Source organism: Ruditapes philippinarum, unplaced genomic scaffold, assembly GCF_026571515.1.
Source record: "Ruditapes philippinarum isolate M1 unplaced genomic scaffold, ASM2657151v2 ctg134_1_1_1_1, whole genome shotgun sequence".
In the NCBI taxonomy this organism is placed as follows: domain Eukaryota; kingdom Metazoa; phylum Mollusca; class Bivalvia; order Venerida; family Veneridae; genus Ruditapes; species Ruditapes philippinarum.
In genome coordinates this window covers 530,624-550,798 of record NW_026852258.1, presented here as the reverse complement: position 1 = coordinate 550,798, position 20,175 = coordinate 530,624, and the positions used below count along the sequence as shown (strand labels likewise).

The window sequence follows — 20,175 nt, the reverse complement described above, 5'->3', positions numbered from 1 at the left end:
CTGGTGGGAACGTACGTACACCAAATACAATGTGATCACGTATCATCTCGCTTTGTATCTCGTCTGCATATCCACAGTCCTTTATTAATAGTTTTAACTCTTGTGACGAATTATTCAAAGCTCTGTCCTTCAGATTGTATGCACGATTTAAATTTATACCTTGAGTTAATGCGATTCACTTTGGGCGCACACTATATCTCGAAACCTTGATAATATGTCTGAAGCAGTTTTCTTTGAGCTGTAACTGTCCAGGTTGAAAATATTTTGCGACCCTTCTTACCAACCCATAGCATTAAGTAATTGCACTGAGCCTCCTCTGTTTTCTTTTCTAGTGGCCCTCCAAACATAAAGTCACAATGTTCTTTAAACTTCTTAAATGCAGTTGGCAAGTCTCTAGCTTCCCAGTCCATCTTTTTACAATGGTTATAAATCCAAATATATTTAATTTAGAACTGTTATTTTAATTATTATTATTATAAATAATTAAACCCTTTTATTCTGACACCATGTTTTATGTTTGTTAATTTGGTGTGGATGCAGAGATAAAGAGATGTTGATACTTTGAGTTTATTTCTAAGACTGTTTAACAATATGTAGTCAATTGGTCAGTACACTAATTAAGTAGGCGGAGCCTAACAATCAAGTTTAAAGGTACTGCATGCAAATATATATTTAATGTAGAATTAAATATGAAACAATATATATTTAATGTAGAATTAAATATGAAACAGATTGTAAACACCCTTTGGATTTTTCAGAGACACTTTCAGTGTTTTCCTACTAACTACAGTAGAGGTGTACTGCCATGTAAGAAATCCAGGTAATCCTCGCATGTATCAGTGCTAAACACTGGGCATGTAAAAGAACCAAGGGGTCTACTGTATTCAATAAGAGATAGGGACTGGTTCCCGAATTCCCTTGTATCTATCTATCTATCTATCTCTGGATACTGCCAACCCCTCTTACGAGTGTTACAGGCAGGTATACATTGTATACATTTAAGAAACAGCTTTAAGATACAAGGGAATCCGGGAACCAGTCCCTAGCTCTTATTGAATAGACCCCTTGGTTCTTTTACATGCCCAGTGTATAGCACTGATACATGCGAGGATTTCCTGGATTTCTTACCAGTACACCTCTATGTAGGTGGGAAACACTGAAAGTGTCTCTGAAAAATCCCAAGGGTGTAACCCAGGATCGAACCCGGGACCTCAGGAGTGATAGTCAGTGGTTTAACCAACTGAGCTATCGCGCCACCTACATTGTATCTCATAGCTGTCTCTTTAAATTTAATATGTATAGCTATGCATCGTATACCTGCTTTTACAGCGGTATGATGTCGATGTTTTGCCCGTTGTCCCCAAAAAATCTTTCCGCTGCGCATTTTGGTCAAACACTTTTCCGTTTTTTCTCGGTTTTGTTGTTTCGATATTTACTTATCTATTTATAAATCACGTGAAAACGGTCATGTGATTTTAAAGAAGTGACAAAATGTCTGCTGCCTTGAAATTGTGTTTTTATCTAACAATTTTGTATTCTGCCAGTGTTTCTGCTGACCGCAAGGTATTTCATCGTTTGCATGCACATTTTTACAAAGTCGATTATATGCTTTATCTGTATGATCATTTAAAATTTTGTTATGAGACTGAGAGCACAGTAGCCTTACTGGTTCACACTACAGTACAGTCGGTACGTTACGATACCGAAATCAACTTATAAAATCACAATTAAGCGTTTTATTATATTTTTTTCATTATAATATATTACAATAGGTTAAGTTTGACTTTCATGCAAAAAATCAGTTCGAGATAATTAATATGAAATTAGGCAAAGCCTATGAACGGGGAAGTCGTTAAAAAATTCCTTTCATTCTTTCCGTTTTAAAATTGTCATTCGGTATTACATGCACCGCTTCCGTTTTCACTCGGAACACTCGACGTTTATTATTTATCCGAAAAGTTGAGATTTGTTCCGTTATCGGAATACCACGCCTTTTATCATTGAGTTACATTGTCAATGGCAGCGCCCGAGTAGAACTGACACTGAAAATTTCATTGATAGGTATAGAATTCTATATATTTTTGAAACGTTTTTTATTTGATTTTCTTTTAAATATACACGTGTAGTCTATAGCCGGGCAAGCCAAAGCCCGGACCCGCTTCGCGGGCCTGGTCTTTGACTTCCCCATATTAATAATGAGATTAGAAACAAATAACTAAATATCAAGATTATTCCCTGATTTGTCACGAACCGAAATCAACTTTTCATTACCGAAATCAACTTATAAAATCACAATTAAGCGTTTTATTATATTTTTTCATTATAATATATTACAATAGGTTAAGTTTGACTTTCATGCAAAAAATCAGTTCGAGATAATTATTAATAATGAAATTAGAAACAAATAACTAAATATCAAGATTATTCCCTGATTTGTCACGAACCGAAATATATGTTACAATACCGAAATCGACTTGTAAAAGTTAAAATTAACATTTTAATAGATCTTGTTTAATTAATTAATATAAAATCATTCAAACTGAACCAGAAACAAAGGAAAATAATATTTAATTATAAAAATGATGATGTTATAGACGGATATGTAAATTATATCATGATTACTTCCCTTGTTATTAATGTGTTGCATTACCGAAATCAAATCAGATTTCATTTCAAAGATGAGAACAACCCCTAAATAATTTGCATGAATTTCAGAAGTCTATGAAAAAGGTATTTGAGTGAGTTTTAAACTATGAATTCATATCGCTTATTTTTAATTTTTAGATTTTCCCTTTAGTCAGATAACATAGCAGCGTATCATCTCTTTGATGTTTCTTAATGATTTCAAAATACAAGATATGACCTATACTGTGTCGATGTGACGTAAAACCAAAAAAATAAAAATCCAGTGATTATGATTTGATTAAAATAAAAAGATGTAGCGGTAGCCAATTAGCCATTCATTATAACACCTTTACTAATAAGGAGCAAGCATACACGTGCTATATGCTTGATATGACATGTTGTGTATTACTGTATTAAGTAAGGTGTGAAGTAATTAAGACAGGATGTACAGTTGACATACAATTTAATAAAAGATTAAAATGAACCATCTGTTTATTTCGTAATAAACATTTAAATAAATGACTAAAATATAAAAATATTATAATAAAGAGTCCCCATAACATGTGTTAGTGATTTGTTAATATATAGTTTAACTGTTCAATAAAAGAAAGACACAAACTTTCCAATTTCCAATTTTACTGCCTGATACATTATACTAAATTTTATGGAACATTTTTAGAGCAGGCGAATTATATATCTGTATTCAAATTTATAAAAGAAAATCATAAATTTCCGGTTGAAGTTGGATATTTTCTTCATAAAACATAAACATGTACAGAATTTATAATTATCTTTTACTCATATTACAGAGTATTTTATTTTTCCATCATAGTCCGATCATAGCTTTTTAAAAATACGATTTGATTAGAAAATTGTTATGCACGACAATCACGTGCAGATATATAACATGCTAATGTGGCGGTATCAGACTTTTTCTTAAATCATTATATAAATTGCATTCTAATATGAAATGGTATTCGTCTTCTAAGACATTACATGAAAAACATTTTCTATCATTTAAAGGTGTACTATTTGATTTAGTCCATCTACCTGATTCTATGTGCAATCTATGAGACGATACTCTTAACCTAGTGAGATCTTTACAAAACCGTTCAACATTGATAATATTTAGATATGGTTGAAACTTAAAAACAGAAATATGTCTATAAAATAGAGCTCTACTAGAGTTATCTAATCTATTATGTACTTATTATATACATAATTTAACTTCACAGCTGATTTCGGTAATGCTAAACACATAACGGGTTGTTTATAACAAAGGGAAGTAACTCAATAATTACATTTTTGTTAATAACATCATTAAAATAAAATATTTTCAAAAGATTTTTTAACTGAAAGTCTATTTCACTATTTTTCATCAAATAATGAATAAATAATAGCAATATTTTAACTAGGTTGGTTTTTACGAGTTGATTTCGGTAATGAAAAGTTGATTTCGGTAACTTTACCGAAATCAAGTTGATTTCGGTATCGTAACGTACCCCAGTGCAGTAGCTTGATAGCCACTGTCAATATTTTTTAAGCAATTTAACACATTACCATCTAGTCTTAAAAAGAGTTCCAGGTTTTTCCATTAGCTAATTTAGCACCTGATCATTTTGCTTTTTGAGCTGGGATGCACTCGTGCACTATCATATGGCACTAAACACCATAGTTACTCTATACACAGTCAGTTATTACACAACTAGTAGCCCGGGGTTCTAACTTCTATGATATCACGGTACTTAACGTTTATCGGAAATATTCAAATATAAATATCATACATGAATGAGATTTTTCTTCTATCTATTAAGTGAACCTTTTCCAGAACTGTTTGTCAAAAAGTTATTTCAAAAGAACCAATTAAAATGACATTTTTAAATGGCCATTTTGATTAATTTCAGAGGAGGCTACTATGGTATCATGGTAATCCCCAAAAAAATCAATTATGGAAGGATAGATGTGTCAAAACTTTCAAGTTAAGTTATGAAAAACTTCCAACAGTTAACTTGCTATAAAATTCAAACTAAATGAACAGACGATATGTCAGAATACGTGATTATAACATATTTTAATTGACTAAGGAAATAAGTGGTCAAATATGAAGGTTTTATAAAATAGTTTTCTTGCCACAAATACATTCATTATTCACAAAATTATTTGTATTGGCAGATGAAAATGAATTTAGTGTGCCAGTTTGAAAAATATCATTGTGTGTTGCTTTTACTAGCAGTTGAAGAAAATGTAAATACCGTGATATCATAGGAACTGAGTATACATAAAATTAAAAGTATGCATCCCAGGTAGTCAAAATATATTGACGTGCCAAAGCTTGATTCTGAGATATGTTTGTTCTTCAGGGTCAGAATCTCACTTTTGAGGGGAGATATTGCCCATAGTACCATATTGCATGGACAAGACAAAAATCTACTTTCATGTTATGATGAAGTTAAGACGTCAATTATGATATCATAATGAATTTAATAAACATTGTTTTTCCATCTGAAAGGTAATTCTATGTTCTGTCAGTTGACTCCGGAAAATCACAGGAAGTGTAAATTATAATGCTTTAATTGACTTTTAAATATACCAAGGATAAGTGTTTACATTTTTGAGTCAGCAGATTTTCTTTTATTGATGTTTTTTTAATGAAGGTGGAAATTGATTCAAACTAACTTTGTGACTGAAAAAGGTGGCCCACACATGTTTAAATGTTACTAACAATTATCAAAGGCTGAGCAAGGAAGGGACACAAAGTCACACAATCTAACTCTTGAGTGTCTGTGATTAATTTGGCGTGAAAGACTTGACCCATTTCAAATACTTTTTTAGCTCACCTGTCACAAAGTGACAAGATGAGCTTTTGTGATCGCTTTTCGTCCGGCGTCCGTCTGGGGTCTGTCCGTAACTTTTACTTTAAATGACATCTCCTCATTAACCGCTAAGCCAATTTCATCAAACTTCCAAACTTCACAGGAATGTTCCTTTGGTGGTCACCTTTGAAACTTGTTCACGGAATTTAATTCCATGCAGAACTCTGGTTGCCATGGCAACCAAAAGAAAAAACTTTAAATATCTTCTTTTAAAAAACCCAAAGAGCTAGAGCTTAGATATTTGGCATGAAACATCTTCTAGTGAGTGTCTACCAAGTTTGTTCAAATAAAAGCCCTGGGGTCAAAATTGGCCCTGCCCTGGGGGGTCATTGATTTCCCCTATATGCATATAGTAATACCTTAAAAAGACTTCTTTTAAAGAACCCAAAGAGCTAAAGCTAAGATATTTAGCATGAAGCATGTTCTAATGGGTGTCTACCAAGTTTGTTCAAATAAGAGCCCTTGGGTCAAAATTGGCCCTGCCCTGGGGGTCATTGATTTTCCTTATACAGTACAGCTCGCGCGGAATGTACTTTTTGGCTTGCAGCCACGGCTGCAAGCCATTTCATATGGAAAACTTGTTCCGGTTAGGTGGTTTCCTGCTTACATCTGTTGGTGCATGATTGAACGGGAAACCAGCTCCAATCGTGCCAATCGCAACTTTTCGGCCTTTTCCGTCACTCTTCGGATTAATGATAATAGACGATGTAGTTCCGATTGCAATCGTGACAATTCGGGCGATTTCGTCATACTGCGGAATCAGACGAAGTAATATTACGGAAATCTAAGCTATTTTAGTTACTTCGGTAATCCCAGTTTGTTTATATAAATAGGATTTCTATTTTTACTTGATTTATCGGTTTAAACCGTAATGGTGAGGTAATCTAAAAATAGCCCATGCATATCATTAACCTTCCCACTCCTCGCAGCGGTTACTTCCCCTGATCTGTACAGTTAAAGTAGCAAAGCGTGACGTAACAGCTGTGAGGAGTTTGGTGCTGATATCGTCTATTTGTGATCGTGTAACATAGTTGATACATGCTTATTAATTGGTACCACGTAACGAAGTATTTTAGTGCATTTACTTGTCTATAAAGCAAAGGAATGATTTCGATGCGAAAAAGGGGAAATGAAATGTGCACACTTGTTTTCCTTCAGTATCACGTTATATAGTATTTTTACGATTGATCATTTTTTTATTAGTTTTATACAATAGAGAATAGATTTCAAATCGTTTTGACAAAAAATATTCGGTTTTCCAAAAAAAAAAAATCCAACTAAATAAACCCTTTATGATATACAAATACCGTAATTAAAAAAAAATGTGATAATAAATTGAGACCAAAAAAAACACACAATTTTAAAGGGTTGGGATGAAGGCACAACTGTGCAAGCCTTTCCTTTTAAAAGGAAACTTTATTTCCTTTTCCCTCCGCGGAACTTGAGAGGAAAATCGCCGAGAAACTCCGTAAAACTCCGCAATTTTCGGAGGTGTCGCGGAGACAGAAATTCGCCGAAAGCGGCGGTATTTTACTTAAAAAACTGTGTATTTCAGTCCTCCGCGATTCTCCGTGACTTTTCTTTCAATTGGTGCACATAAAATTCATAAAAATGATCAAAATTAAAGAAATTGTTTCTTGTAAATGTATGTTGTAGATCTACTTTCGATTTCAGCAAGGATATTATCTGTTACCTGGCCGGTATTCCGGACCATTGCACACGTGTTTATATTTATACCTATGACATAATAATAGAGATGAGCGTATATTATATCATATGCATATGTATATTATTTAAACTTGATGAATGCAGACTTGTTCATAATTTTATGAGACACCTATTATGCGTTGTCTTTCAACGAATTTATTTCAAACAATTCATGTTAACAGAAGATAAAAGTGATTGTTGTTGTTGTTGTTCTTGTAGTAACTGTGTACGGTTTTAATGTTAGGCCTAATTGTTTTTGTGTATCATCAAATTCAATACATTTATATACATGTTTATCTTTAGATCCATCGTCTCTTCACATCATTTTATTTCTAACGAGTCATCTTTGAAAATAGATTGTACACTCGTGTTTGTAATAATAATAATTTCTATATTTGTTTTCATTTCAGGACCTTAGCAGTTTTAATAGTTCAGAAAAAGAAGCGAGTTGTATTCTTAAGAGTTCAACTTCACATTCTCTTCCCTTTTCTTTTCCTTAATCTTGTACTTTTGGATTGAGATTATCTACATATTATATGAAGTTCGGTGGAGAAATTTCACGGATTAAGGCTGCGTCGATCTTGGGAAGATATGTACTGTAAGCTTTGAAGACGTCAAGACAGACTTTCTGAATGATAAAACTTAGGATTTGTCTGATGGTCCTTATCAAAAGGCACAATGTATCCTCATTACAAAAAAAAAGAATGATAACAAACAACTTTTGACAAGCATGTGCACATCTGAGCAAAAAGATAAGTACATGTATGTGCAAACGGCGCTCAGTCATTGGCGTTGACGTCAAACAACATACTCAAAAAATGTTCACTTACCAAATATATCATCTATGCAAATGTTGAATATTGAATAAATATGTTCCTCTACCATGAGGAGACTTACTGTTGGATAGTTCTTAATGTCTCCGTATGTGATTACATACCCACCTTCTGTAAAGCGTCATATCCATGTACATGTATGTTTGCCGGCTTTAAAAAAAAGGGGGGGAGGCAAAGAACAATGATACACAGTATAACATTCATAATATTCTTTGTTCACTTCTTTTATTTGTCAACCTTTGTAGAACAAATATTATTAGTATTAGTTATACTTCAAGTAAGAAGTTATTTAGATAAGGCACATCGTCTCTGGAAACTCTTGAAATCTTCCATGCATGGTCATCTTGCTGAAAAAAAAAACGTTAATGATTATAAATGATTGATAGAATAAAAAGTATTTTGAAACCAATATCATTATACACTAAATGAGAAAAAAAGAACGTTAAATCTTATTTATTGAAAATGAAGTCGGTATAGTTTTTCACCAGTGTGTATACATTTATATTGAGAAGAGAAACTGTATAAAACACAGATATATTTTATCGTAAATTATTATAGAGAATTGTAAAAGGTGAAGACATTATAATTTTCGCTGTTGACACATAAAATTATCAGTGAGGACGTACTAGTTTTGTTGTACAAATTTGTGGACATTTGAAATAGACATCGTGTACGCGTTGGGAAACGTATAGGTCAAGAACTACATGTATATAAACAGGTAACCAATGTCTTATAAACTTTAAAAACTTAAATAAAAAGAAACTTTATAATTTGTGTTGTTGACCAAATTAAATATGTGAAGTCATGAGCAAAGCATGGAGACCGACGTATTTTAAAAAAAACATGCATGTAAAATATAAAACAATATAGGTGTAGTATTACATGTACACGTCAAATTTTCAAAACTGTTGATCTTATTTCTTTACAAAATATAAATAGGGTTGTTATAGTTTTTCATGTTGACACATTTACCACAGAGCTATCTGTAATAAAAATCTCTGCATTTACGGTGATTGAAATAACGGATATATCTACAGTACATGTATATCTAGCTCCGAGGCCTATTTCCAACATAGGCCAACATTTCCAATGCGTTTCAAAACATAAAAAAACTTATATACACCTACAGTATCCTTGTCCTAAAAACAGAAACAAAAAATGCCAAATAAAGTATAAAAACAAAATACGATGTAGACATGATTCAGCGGTACGGTGTTCAAGAAGATTGTTCACAAGAAATACTATACGATCGATTAATCAAGTGGACCTACAAATTTCAAAACAAAAATAAATAACAATTAAGATTCTTTAATGAAAAATGAAAATTACTTTAATGAAAAGGGATAATTTTAAAATATAATATCAACTTATAAATCGTGATTTTCTTGGAGAATCTCCGCGGTAATACCTTTACACTCTCTAAAACTCCGCGATTGTGGTCCAGGTTGTTTCTCCGCGATTACGCTTAGAAAAACGCGGTGGATTAAGGAGTTTGCTTAAACGTCGATCGCGGAGGAAGCATAAAAAATGTACATTCCGCGCGAGCTGTACTGTATGTGTATAGCAAAAATTTAAAAATCTTCTTTTAAAGAACCCAAAGAGCTAGAGTTGAGATACTAAAGCATGAAACATGTTCTAGTGAGTGTCTACAAAGTTTGTTCAAATAAATGCCCTGGGGTCAAAATTGGCCCCGTCCCGGGGGTCATTGATTTTCCTTATATGTGTATAGCAAAAACGTAAAAAATCCTCTTTGAAAAAACCCAAATAGCTAGAGTTTAGATATTAAGCATGAAACTTCTTCTAGTGAGTGTCTACAAAGTTTGTTCAAATAAAAGCCTTGGGGTCAAAAGTGGCCCCGCCCCGGGGGACATTGATTTTCCTTATATGTGTATAATTGCAAAAACTTAAAAATCTTCTTTGAAAAAACCCAAATAGCTAGAGTTTAAATATTAAGCATGAAACATCTTCTAGTAAGTGTCTACAAAGTTTGTTCAAATAAAAGCCCTGGGGTCAAAACTGGCCCTGCCCTAGGGGTGTCATTGATTTTAACTATATGTGTATAGTAAAATCTTAAAAACTCTTCTTTTAAAAAAGCCCAACAAACTAGAGCTTAGAGCATGAAACATCTTCTAATGTGTGTCTACCAAGTTTGTTCAAATAAAAAATTGGCCCTGCCGGGGGACCTCTATACAGGTGAGCGACTTCAGGGCCATCATGGCCCTCTTGTTTCCTGTTGTGAAGCCATTACATCTAATTTTAACTGACATTTTTAATTTTATGCAACACAACCAATAGTTTTGACTGATTATCTTTAAATATCTTCCATTTCTTCTAAAAAATAATAGAATATAAATTTTATTGTTATTTATGTTTAAAAGTTATCAACTGACACCTACAATTAACTCATACACAGGATTTTAAAATTTTTACTGCAAACTATTTCTTTGGCAGACATGTTATACCCTCACTGCAAAGTAATAAATTTCATGAAAACTGATAGTAGCTACAATTGTTTTAAGTGTGTAAGAAGAGGTTAAATTAATAATTTCAACATATTTAAGGTAAATTTACTTGTAATATTTATGGCTTCATTTTCATTTTTGTGTAGAATATATTTAGTATAATTTATATATTGTTTATCGGGTGATAAAAAGATAGATGCACTCTAAAAATACTTTGTGCACCAGAGATAAGGAAAAAAATTATATTTAAATCCCTCATTTGAATTTTTTTAATACATTTTTTATTATGTTTACAGGTGTCAACTGATGTTCAACAAGGCTGTGTGACTAATAGCTCTGTTTGTGGCAGTTTAGGTCATGTGACAGCTGTTGGTGGGAATGATGTTTTACATTATGTTGTTACAACTATAGGTCAGTAGTGCACAAATGTCATGCAGTTCTCAGGTTTAACCATTAACATCCTGTAAAAGAAATTGACTGGCCTTTGCCACTAGTAGAGTCCTTTTAAAAAGGCCATCCCATCTGATTTACTTATGCCTTAATTAAAGTTCCAAATGAAAAGTAATAATCTCGTATTAAATCTGGGATACAGATTACTGTCTTCCTAGATTAAATATATCAGAATCAACTTATTTGTGAGAATTCATTACTTACAGTATTAACATCTGCGGAGTATCACCCTTTGGAAGACAATGTTTTTGTTGTTGCCTAGAGGTGTTGTTTTGCAAAGGTTTAATATAGTAGAAATCTTTACTATTGGAAGAAATGATGTTGTTGTAAAGAGGTAATTTCTCTACAGAGGATATACTTGAAAGATGACTTGTAAATATGTTAAAGGCCATATTTTGAAATAAGTTGTCATTACTGTAGTGCTATTGTTTATGCTGTTGATGTCAAGATCGAATAAGAGTATCAGACTCCCTGGGTAAAATCTTAAATCACTGGTTTAAACCATAGGAAAATTTCATTCATCTAATCATTATACAGATCTACTTGCTCTTATATGAGCACGATTGCAGTCTTAATTTAGGTAAGTGATAAGAGGGTCATTATGGTGTTCAATGAAAATTTGAAAAAATGGGCAATATTTTACATAATTTTAGATTTGGAATCTTTATATATTACATAAGTTTGAAAAAAAAATTGAAAAATCTTAGCTTTATAATAAAAAAATATTTCTATATGTTTGTAGGTGTACCATCAGTGTTTGTTGCCTATACATCTGTAGATGTTAAATTGTCTGTGAACTGGGACAAGCTTCTGTCTGGTAATCAAACAGAAAAAGCCAACTCTGTAACGCTGACCCCAGAGACCGATGTTCATTATACATATACACTTCTATTCACCAAGGTACTTCATTTTTTTCTCATTTGTTTCCTGTTTAGTTTATTGTTTTTTTTTGTCATAGCATTATCATGTATAAAAATAATCATTTACAAGGATATTTGTAAAAATAGGGAAGATTATTTGATAAAGATTGCAACCTTTCTGGCACAATTTTTTGTCGATTAAGTAAATATTTCAATAGGAAATATTTAAAGGAAGAAAACTTTACGAAATTTTACTAAATTCTTACACTTTATTATTGTCGAGGTCTGATAGCTTAGGAAGTTAAGATACTGTTAAATAGTTAAATATTTGTTAGGTATTTTTCTAATTTTATTAATAAGATAAAAAGGAAGAATACAAAGAAACCACATGTCAACACGGGATAAATGTGAACAAAATTTTAATAAAGATCTACCGGTTTTGAACCTATCTGGTTCTTCATCAGGATAATTCTATTTATTGTTATTCACCCCTTAAATAAATTAACTTATTGAGAACCAGATAATTTCTGTTATTTACTGGCCGGCTTGGTCAATCGTGAGACTTGACATGTGCTCGCCCGCTACCATTCTTTTCATCTTTAGAAATACATAGCTAATTTAGCTTAACCTGATAGCGTAAAATCAAGCTTTATATGGTCAACCATCTTTAAGCTACCTTGATAGTTTCCTCACATGAAAGAATCCAAAGTATTTTATTGTTGTTTTTTTTGTGAAAGTAGAAACTATAATAGAAATGATTTATCTTTACCCATTAAGTACCTAAATGCACCAACCCGAAACAAATTTAATATATTAATGTCTACAAAAAATGATGATCTTATAAAGGGTACAGCAACATTTTTGTATTACGCTTTTGAAAAAAGGAAGTTAAACAATTAATATGTCTTTGATACACAATGATAATTAAGAAACTCCCAGAAAACTTTTTATGCTTTACAGTCATTTTCAGTTAAATATAAATAGTATATGTTTAAACATTGTGCACATGCTATAATTTTGTGTAAATTGTTTCTTTGTATATATGTTTTTGCATGGGCCGGAGGCCTTAAAGCGAAATAAAGTATTTGTATTGTATTATATTGTATTATGTCTTCTAAATGTATGTTATCCTGCTGATTATCACATGCATGTCACAGCTTATCTATTAGATATAAATGCAGTATTTGTTTGTTTTCTTTTGAAAGAAGCGTGTAAATTCATTTAATTATCAGTATTTTTTCAATTTTATTTGTAAACATATTAATGTATTTTTAGCTGATAGATTATGATGACACAGACGATAAAGCAGACATGTCCCATTACAGCGCCTCGTCAACGGGATGGAATATCTACGACCTTAACACGTTTACATGGGACAATATTTCAGCCGTCTCTGACGTTAAAGGGAATTCTCTCAAGATGCAAGCATCTAGTCATCATCCATCAGATTTATGGGAGTACAACGGAACTTTCTCTATCCAGGTTATAATTAATAATAATAATACGGAAAACTAGTTTTAGTTCTTATACTGTATTGTTACCTTTGCCACCATTATGAACCCTAAATTGGTCACCTTAACTGATTAACTCCTATTAAATTTAGAAGAACTTATTCAGTTACTGCACTAAGGTGATACCTTGCAGGTTAACCAGACTCTTTAATGTTGGCTGATAAGCTTTTAGTTTTCATCTTGAAACGTCCAAAATTGAAACTGGACAGGTCAATGAAATGGAGGCCCGACAAGTTAATGTCTGAAATTCAGCATGTTAAGGGCTAAGTTACTGGGGTGTTTAAGTTATTTGATGACGTGATATATACACCTTAGTGCCATTGTAAAAATGGCAATATTCATGTTTACATGTAGTAGTAGTGCAAGATGCAAGAAACCATTTATAAGATCAGTCAACTTCTATTTACACATTGACTCTACATTTGTGTTATAACCAATTTGTTCTTTTATAAGGTAAAAAGAATAAGTTTGTTTCTTTAAAATGTTCATTATGACATTTGTAACTAGAGAAGTTTGTGTGTTTTATGGCATAAACTGTATTTAGTTCAAGTCTGCTTTAAAACTTATTGATAGACAAAAAAGAATTGTACAGAAATCTATAAACCAGATTATAAACATTTTTATGATATTCTTCCTTTTGTAAATTCTTTGATCTGTTTGTTTCATTATTTCTTGAAACCCTGTTAATTCACATATTTATCTTTTTTTCAGTTGAGCGCATATAGTAATTCTGGACGTGAATCACAATTACCTCATCTACAGTACTCTGAAAATATCACACAGTTTGATCTAAATATAGATCACCTATGGACAAACTTATCCAAGTCAAGATTTGGTGTTGAGATGGTTATGGTGGGTGGGTCAAAGGATCCTATGTTTGTTGATAACTCCAGGTCTATTGATGATGAATATACTCCTGGTGTCTTTACAGTAAGTTTTCTTGTAATAGAATATCTCTGGAATTAAGAATATTTTGGTTTTTTCCAGCTAATAACGTAGGTACAAACAAACTTTTACAGTTACAGCTTAGAAAGTAAGCGAAACAGGTTGACTAAATGTATTGTGACGGGTAGTGCACCGTATAGCTATAACTGTAAAAGTTAGTTTGTACCTACAGATAAGCTGGGAAAAACCAACATTTACCGAGTTCCGGATAACGTCTATTGTTATAGTACTCCCCATAAGTACCATGTCTCTGTTGGTATCATGTGAATCAGATCTTGTGCTAATTTGCCATTATACTGCCACCTATAAACATGAAAGCTTGACCTACAAGTTATTGCCTTTGATGATTTACTTAACTTTGATTGATATGTGAACTTTTAAGTAAAGATGCAACAATCAATACCTGTAAAATATGTCAGTGATTCTGAGTCCTTTTCATTCTCATTACTATTTATGGAAATAATAAGTACAGTAGTACACAAGGCATCGCCCAATTATGTCCGATATTATTATAATTTCTCACAATGTTACAGAGATGTAAAATAAAAATGCCATACATTTAATTTATATAATGTAATTTTGTAACTTTTATTGGAAACCTTTCCTACTTTTTCAATTGAAAAATTATGGTTTCACTACAAATTAGTTTTACACATATCTTTATACCCATTTACATTTGAATTCTTGCCTGTGTGCTTATCTTAGCTGTTAAGAGTTGATTATTGTCCGTTGCCATCCATCCATTTATTTCCTGTTATTGCTGCTGACCTCAATTGTTACAACATCTGCCCTGAAACTGGTTGGATTGCATGGCTAAAAATAGCTTTCTCGGGAAATTCGGATTATAAAGAAGGCAAAAAATATACGGTTGTCATCAGATTTACATGGAAGAAATAAGAAGATCTGAACTTTAATCAGGTTGTGTATTCACTCATCATAGGTTAGCAGTAATAAAAGAGGCACCTTTGCCCTCTTTTTAAAAAAATTACAGAGTATTAGACACACTCAATGACAGCACTATATCACACTATTTGACTTAAAAAGTAAAATTGATTGTTTTGTATTTTATTTCAAAATTATTCAAACTTTATAATTTATCAAAGTATTAAACCATTTATTATTGTTTCTGCATACTTGACAAGCACTTGTTCCTATAATTGTTTTCAGATATTTAATTGGCTGTCAAAGAAAACTGGGGATACAGGATTCCTCCAGTGGAAGCCTGTCTGTTACCAGTCATTTTCAAGATCTCGTGATAAAGCTACAGGAATGAAGCATTATGGGTTACAACTTTTGACAGAAGACAATATAGAAGTACTTCATAACAGTTTGGCATATGGTTACTATGGTAATGGGATAACAGACCTGATGAGTAGAGCTGCAAACATAAGCTTTGGATTGGCTAAAGATGGGGGATATAACAAAACTCAAGTTTTGACTTGGTAATTTTATTTATAGTACCAGTTTATACACAAAATATTGCATTTACATTTTCTTGATATAAGTCTTAAAGCTGATGAAATGTGCACACAGCTTTCTCCACTTTTGAATGTCTTGGCTTTAAACAATTTTTCATTCATGACTGTAATTAGAATATGCTATTGTTTACCCACCATCTGTCTATTATACTCTTTTAACCAACAGCTTTAAAAACAACTCGCTTATTTTGTTACTTTATCAACATTATTTGTTCCAATGGCAACAATCACAGAAAAAAAGACAAAATCCTGCTTTAAGTTAGAGTACAGAATATTTGATGGAACTTAGATGATGGATAGAGAACAAGATGGAGATTATGAATGGTTATTTCATGGTGTTCCTTGAACAAAAAGATAGATGATACACTAATTCATATGTAATATTCATCAAGTCACAACTATATCTGATGCATAGAGAATATTTGTTCATTTTGCATGTAAGACTGAAATATATTTCACAGAGTGAACACCATATGTAATATTTTCATCTATGGCTTTGCCACTCTTGAAAATGTAAGAACTGGTGTTTACGAGTAAAATATTATTTGATCTTATATACAAAACAAAAAAAAATTGATATTGAATCTTAAATATCATGATATAATGTTGTTCCTTGTTATATAATTAGCTATAAAGATCTTTGACAGGTTATATGAACCTATGTAAACAGTTGTTTGTATATATAACCTGAGTCATTAGGCAAGGGTTATATCATAAATAACCATTTATATATGGCCAAATAACTTGTCAAAAATCTTTATAATGAACTTATAATACTGCAAACTTTTTTATTTGAGAAGAAAATATGTTATTACTTCATAAATCAACTGCAGCCTTGTATATAGATTATAATTTATATGCGTTACAGTTATCCAGTGACATATGATGTTAAAGCATGCAGTATTATTAGTCCCCTACCGGTTTACCGGAGGGGACTTGAGGTTTACCCTCCGTCCGTCTGTCCGTCCGTCTGTCAGTCCGAGCAGACGAGAGCTACATTATGAGGTTTAGGTTTATGTACAGGCACTCTGTATGGGGTTCATTCCGTAGAGACATGTATTATGTGGTTAAAAATGCTCTTATGGGGTTAAAAAAATTTGCTCTTGTGGGGTTAAGAGATCAAAGGAATAACCCCACAAACACGTCTGCTAAGTATGTCCGTCAGTCCGTCCGTCCACAAAACTGGATCCCGCGATAACTTGAAAAGTACTGAAAATATTTTTATGAAACTTGGTATATGGATAGATGGCAGTATGGAGATTATGCACGTCTTTTTCTTTTCTTCCTATGTTGAAAATTCTGGTTGCTATGGCAACAAATAGGCTGAAAATATGGCAAATTTTACACATAAACTGGATCCAGTGATAACGCAAAAAGTACTGGAAATATTTTTATGAAACTTGACATATGGGTAGATGGCAGTCTTAAGATTATGCACGTCTTTTTCTTTTCTTCCTATTTTGAAAATTCTGGTTGCTATGGCAACAAATAGGCTGAAAATATGGCAATTTTTACACATAAACTGGATCCAGTGATAACGCAAAAAGTACTGGAAATATTTTTATGAAACTTGACATATGGGTAGATAGCAGTCTTGAGTTTATGCACGTCTTTTTCTTTTCTTCCTATGTTGAAAATTCTGGTTGCTATGGCAACACATAGACTGAAAATATGGCAAATTTTATACACATAAACTGAATCCAGTGATAACTCAAAAAGTACTGGAAATATTTTTATGAAACTTGACATATGGGTAGATAGCAGTCTTGAGATTATGCATGTTTTATCTGTTCTTCCTATTTTGAAAAAATATCTGTTGCCTTGGCAACAAATAGGCTTAAAACATGGCAAATATCACAATATTTGTGATTAGTCAAAAAGAGCTGAAAATGTTTATGAAATTGCATCTTTAATTCAAGAGTTATCACCTCTTTAAGAATTTTGCTTTTAAAAATGTTATATTTTGGTAACAGGGATGTTTCAAATATTAACTTTAGAGTGTCCTTCAGTCCGTCTGTCTGTCTGTTCATAAAAACTGTTTCCTGTGATCACTTTTAAAGAACTTTTCCAACAAATTTACTTAAAATAGAGAAAAATGGAAACATTAGTGAATGGCCAATGGCCCTTCAGAATGTTGATGGGGTTCTAACCGGTAGGGGACTTATGGATTGCTTGCAATACTATGATAAATGCTTGTCATGAATATAATGCTGTGTCTGGTTATATTAAATCTTATATATGATACATATTCCTGGTAATAATATTAGTTATAAAGATTGTTGACAGGTTATATGGCCTTATATAAACAGCTATTTGTAAATATAACCCGAGCCACTAGGCGAGGGTTATATTGCAAATAGCCTTTTAGTTCTAAATGATTCAGTATGAACATTTAAAAATGATATACATGTATAATAACATTCTGTTCTAGAATATTTTATGATCTGCTATATGAATATCATGTGCTATCGGATCTTGTATCTCACAACTTCAAACAACATTCAGAGATAATTCTATCATGGTTTGTTATTTTGTCTGATACTATCAAGATAATTAATTAATAATTATTGTATTACAGACCTTCCCCTATACACCAATTTACATTAATACATGTACATGATATTTTGGTGCATTATTCTAAACTAATAAATTATTCTGAGTAAATAGACCTAATGAATATTAAAAAAAAAAAAAATATTTTATGGAAGTTGAATTGAGAATCTACACATTATTTTGGTATTTTATTACAAGCATAAATTCTGAATTTGGACCCTCATCATAATATTTTCATCTAGAATATTGTATCTCATAATTCACTTACAGGGAATTTCCGGGACAAGGAATGTAAAGATGAAAAAGTATCTGATTTTATTTATTATATTATGAAATACTCTAAATAGTTTAGAGATAGATTATTCAATAATCAATGTAAAATATAACGACAATGTTCTCTCAAACTTCTACAGAATTTGGCAATAAAAGCATATTAAATGAAAATTTGATAATTATTTCTCATGAAATAAAATAATTCTGATTTCAACCAAAGCATTCAATTTAATTTATCATTAAATGTCAAATAAAGACATGCTTTTAAATGGGTATGAACTTAGGGAAAAGGAGTGAATTCAGAGAGCAAATACTATAAAAAGCTTTAGCATTTACTCAAGTTAGAAATGTTGTGCAGATTTTCAGAAAAGAAAAACAAAACAAGAATAAATGGAACTTGATTTATGAAGTTTTGCATTAAAGTAAAACTCTGTCAAGTACACCAAGAAAGTAATTTACATATTGCAAACAGCACTTAATCTATAAAATTTACCAAAAATAGGTCAGATTATGTACAAATAGCCCTTACTGCGTCAGTCACACAGTGAAAAAATGGTTATAAATACTGCAAAATCAGTCATTAGAGGCATATAACTTGTAGTTTATTACTTGAATTTTGAATCTTCTTACTTTATTAAATTCCTAGTATATTTTTTCTAAAGTTTGATTTTCTTGAAATATTTAGGCTCATCTGGAGGCATGCAGCTTTAAGAAACTATTGATTGTGAAAATTCAAATTAAAACAGGAGACATTGTAAAAATACATTTCTTACACATCAACATGGTAGCAAAGTCAACTCTATGTTTATGTTCTAGGTTTATTTATAGAATCACATGTAAATGTTTTCTTTTATTGAAATAAGTCTGTTATTAAAGATAGAAAAGCAAAATATTATTTCTCAAAAATGAACTTCTATGATTTTCCAGGTCCGGTTCAGTGGGCTATGGGACACCACCCATGGATACAGTTTCTACGTTAGTTATTATCGTTATCTCCGCCGGACTTGGTTTACCGGCGGTAATTATCATTTTTGGCGGGATATTTACATGTATTAAGAGGAGAAATGCTAAATCAGACAAGCAGCTGAAGGACATACAGGGAAGTGGATATCAACGTGTCGCCGATGATGAATAAAATTATGTAACAATTGTTAACCCCGTATCCTGCTGAATTTGTTTAATGGATTTGCCCTGTTCTAAATTTGGAACAGTTCATTTAATGTTTAAGGGATTTCAATATTAAGCTAGATGCGCCAGCAGTATAGAGCCAGGTCAGACTATGCGGATGTGCAGGTTGGCCTGGTTGTATACTGGTGGCAATTACTTAATAGTTTTCTTTCCTGTAGGTAAGAGGGTTAAACAGAGTGTTAGTAATCTAAATAATCAAAACAAATGTTGTCACAGCTTTTTTTATCCAATATTACATAAGCCTTTTGGAAGATGTTATTATTAAAATATATAAGAAGCAAAGATAATAGTATGATACATTGTTATCAACTGATTAATGGATAATGGTAAATATAAAATTCTATGTTTAAAATGATATTTTGTTCCGCAATGTCAAGGATAGTATTTCTTAAGAATTTTTTAAGAATTATATTTAAC

The 20,175-nt window shown here is 31.9% G+C and overlaps 1 protein-coding gene across 1 annotated transcript; it reads left to right on the top strand.

The window, feature by feature from the left end:
* Positions 1-1,418: 1,418 nt before the first annotated feature.
* On the top strand, positions 1,419-19,813 carry LOC132754685 (glycosylated lysosomal membrane protein-like). The gene is made up of 7 exons (XM_060745347.1): positions 1,419-1,563; positions 10,797-10,911; positions 11,693-11,850; positions 13,086-13,292; positions 14,033-14,251; positions 15,434-15,708; positions 19,498-19,813. The coding sequence occupies exons 1-7, from the start codon at positions 1,492-1,494 to the stop codon at positions 19,703-19,705; spliced, it is 1,254 nt and encodes a 417-aa protein (XP_060601330.1). The 5' UTR covers positions 1,419-1,491; the 3' UTR covers positions 19,706-19,813.
* The last annotated feature ends 362 nt before the right edge of the window (positions 19,814-20,175 follow it).

Bases quoted from the DNA above. Each gene is read 5' to 3' on its own strand.
- LOC132754685 (XM_060745347.1), top strand. From the start codon at position 1,492: ATGTCTGCTGCCTTGAAATTGTGTTTTTATCTAACAATTTTGTATTCT. The intron at 10,912-11,692 runs GTCAGTAGTGCA...ATATGTTTGTAG, and splicing joins TTATGTTGTTACAACTATAG to GTGTACCATCAGTGTTTGTT. The intron at 11,851-13,085 runs GTACTTCATTTT...ATGTATTTTTAG, and splicing joins ATACACTTCTATTCACCAAG to CTGATAGATTATGATGACAC.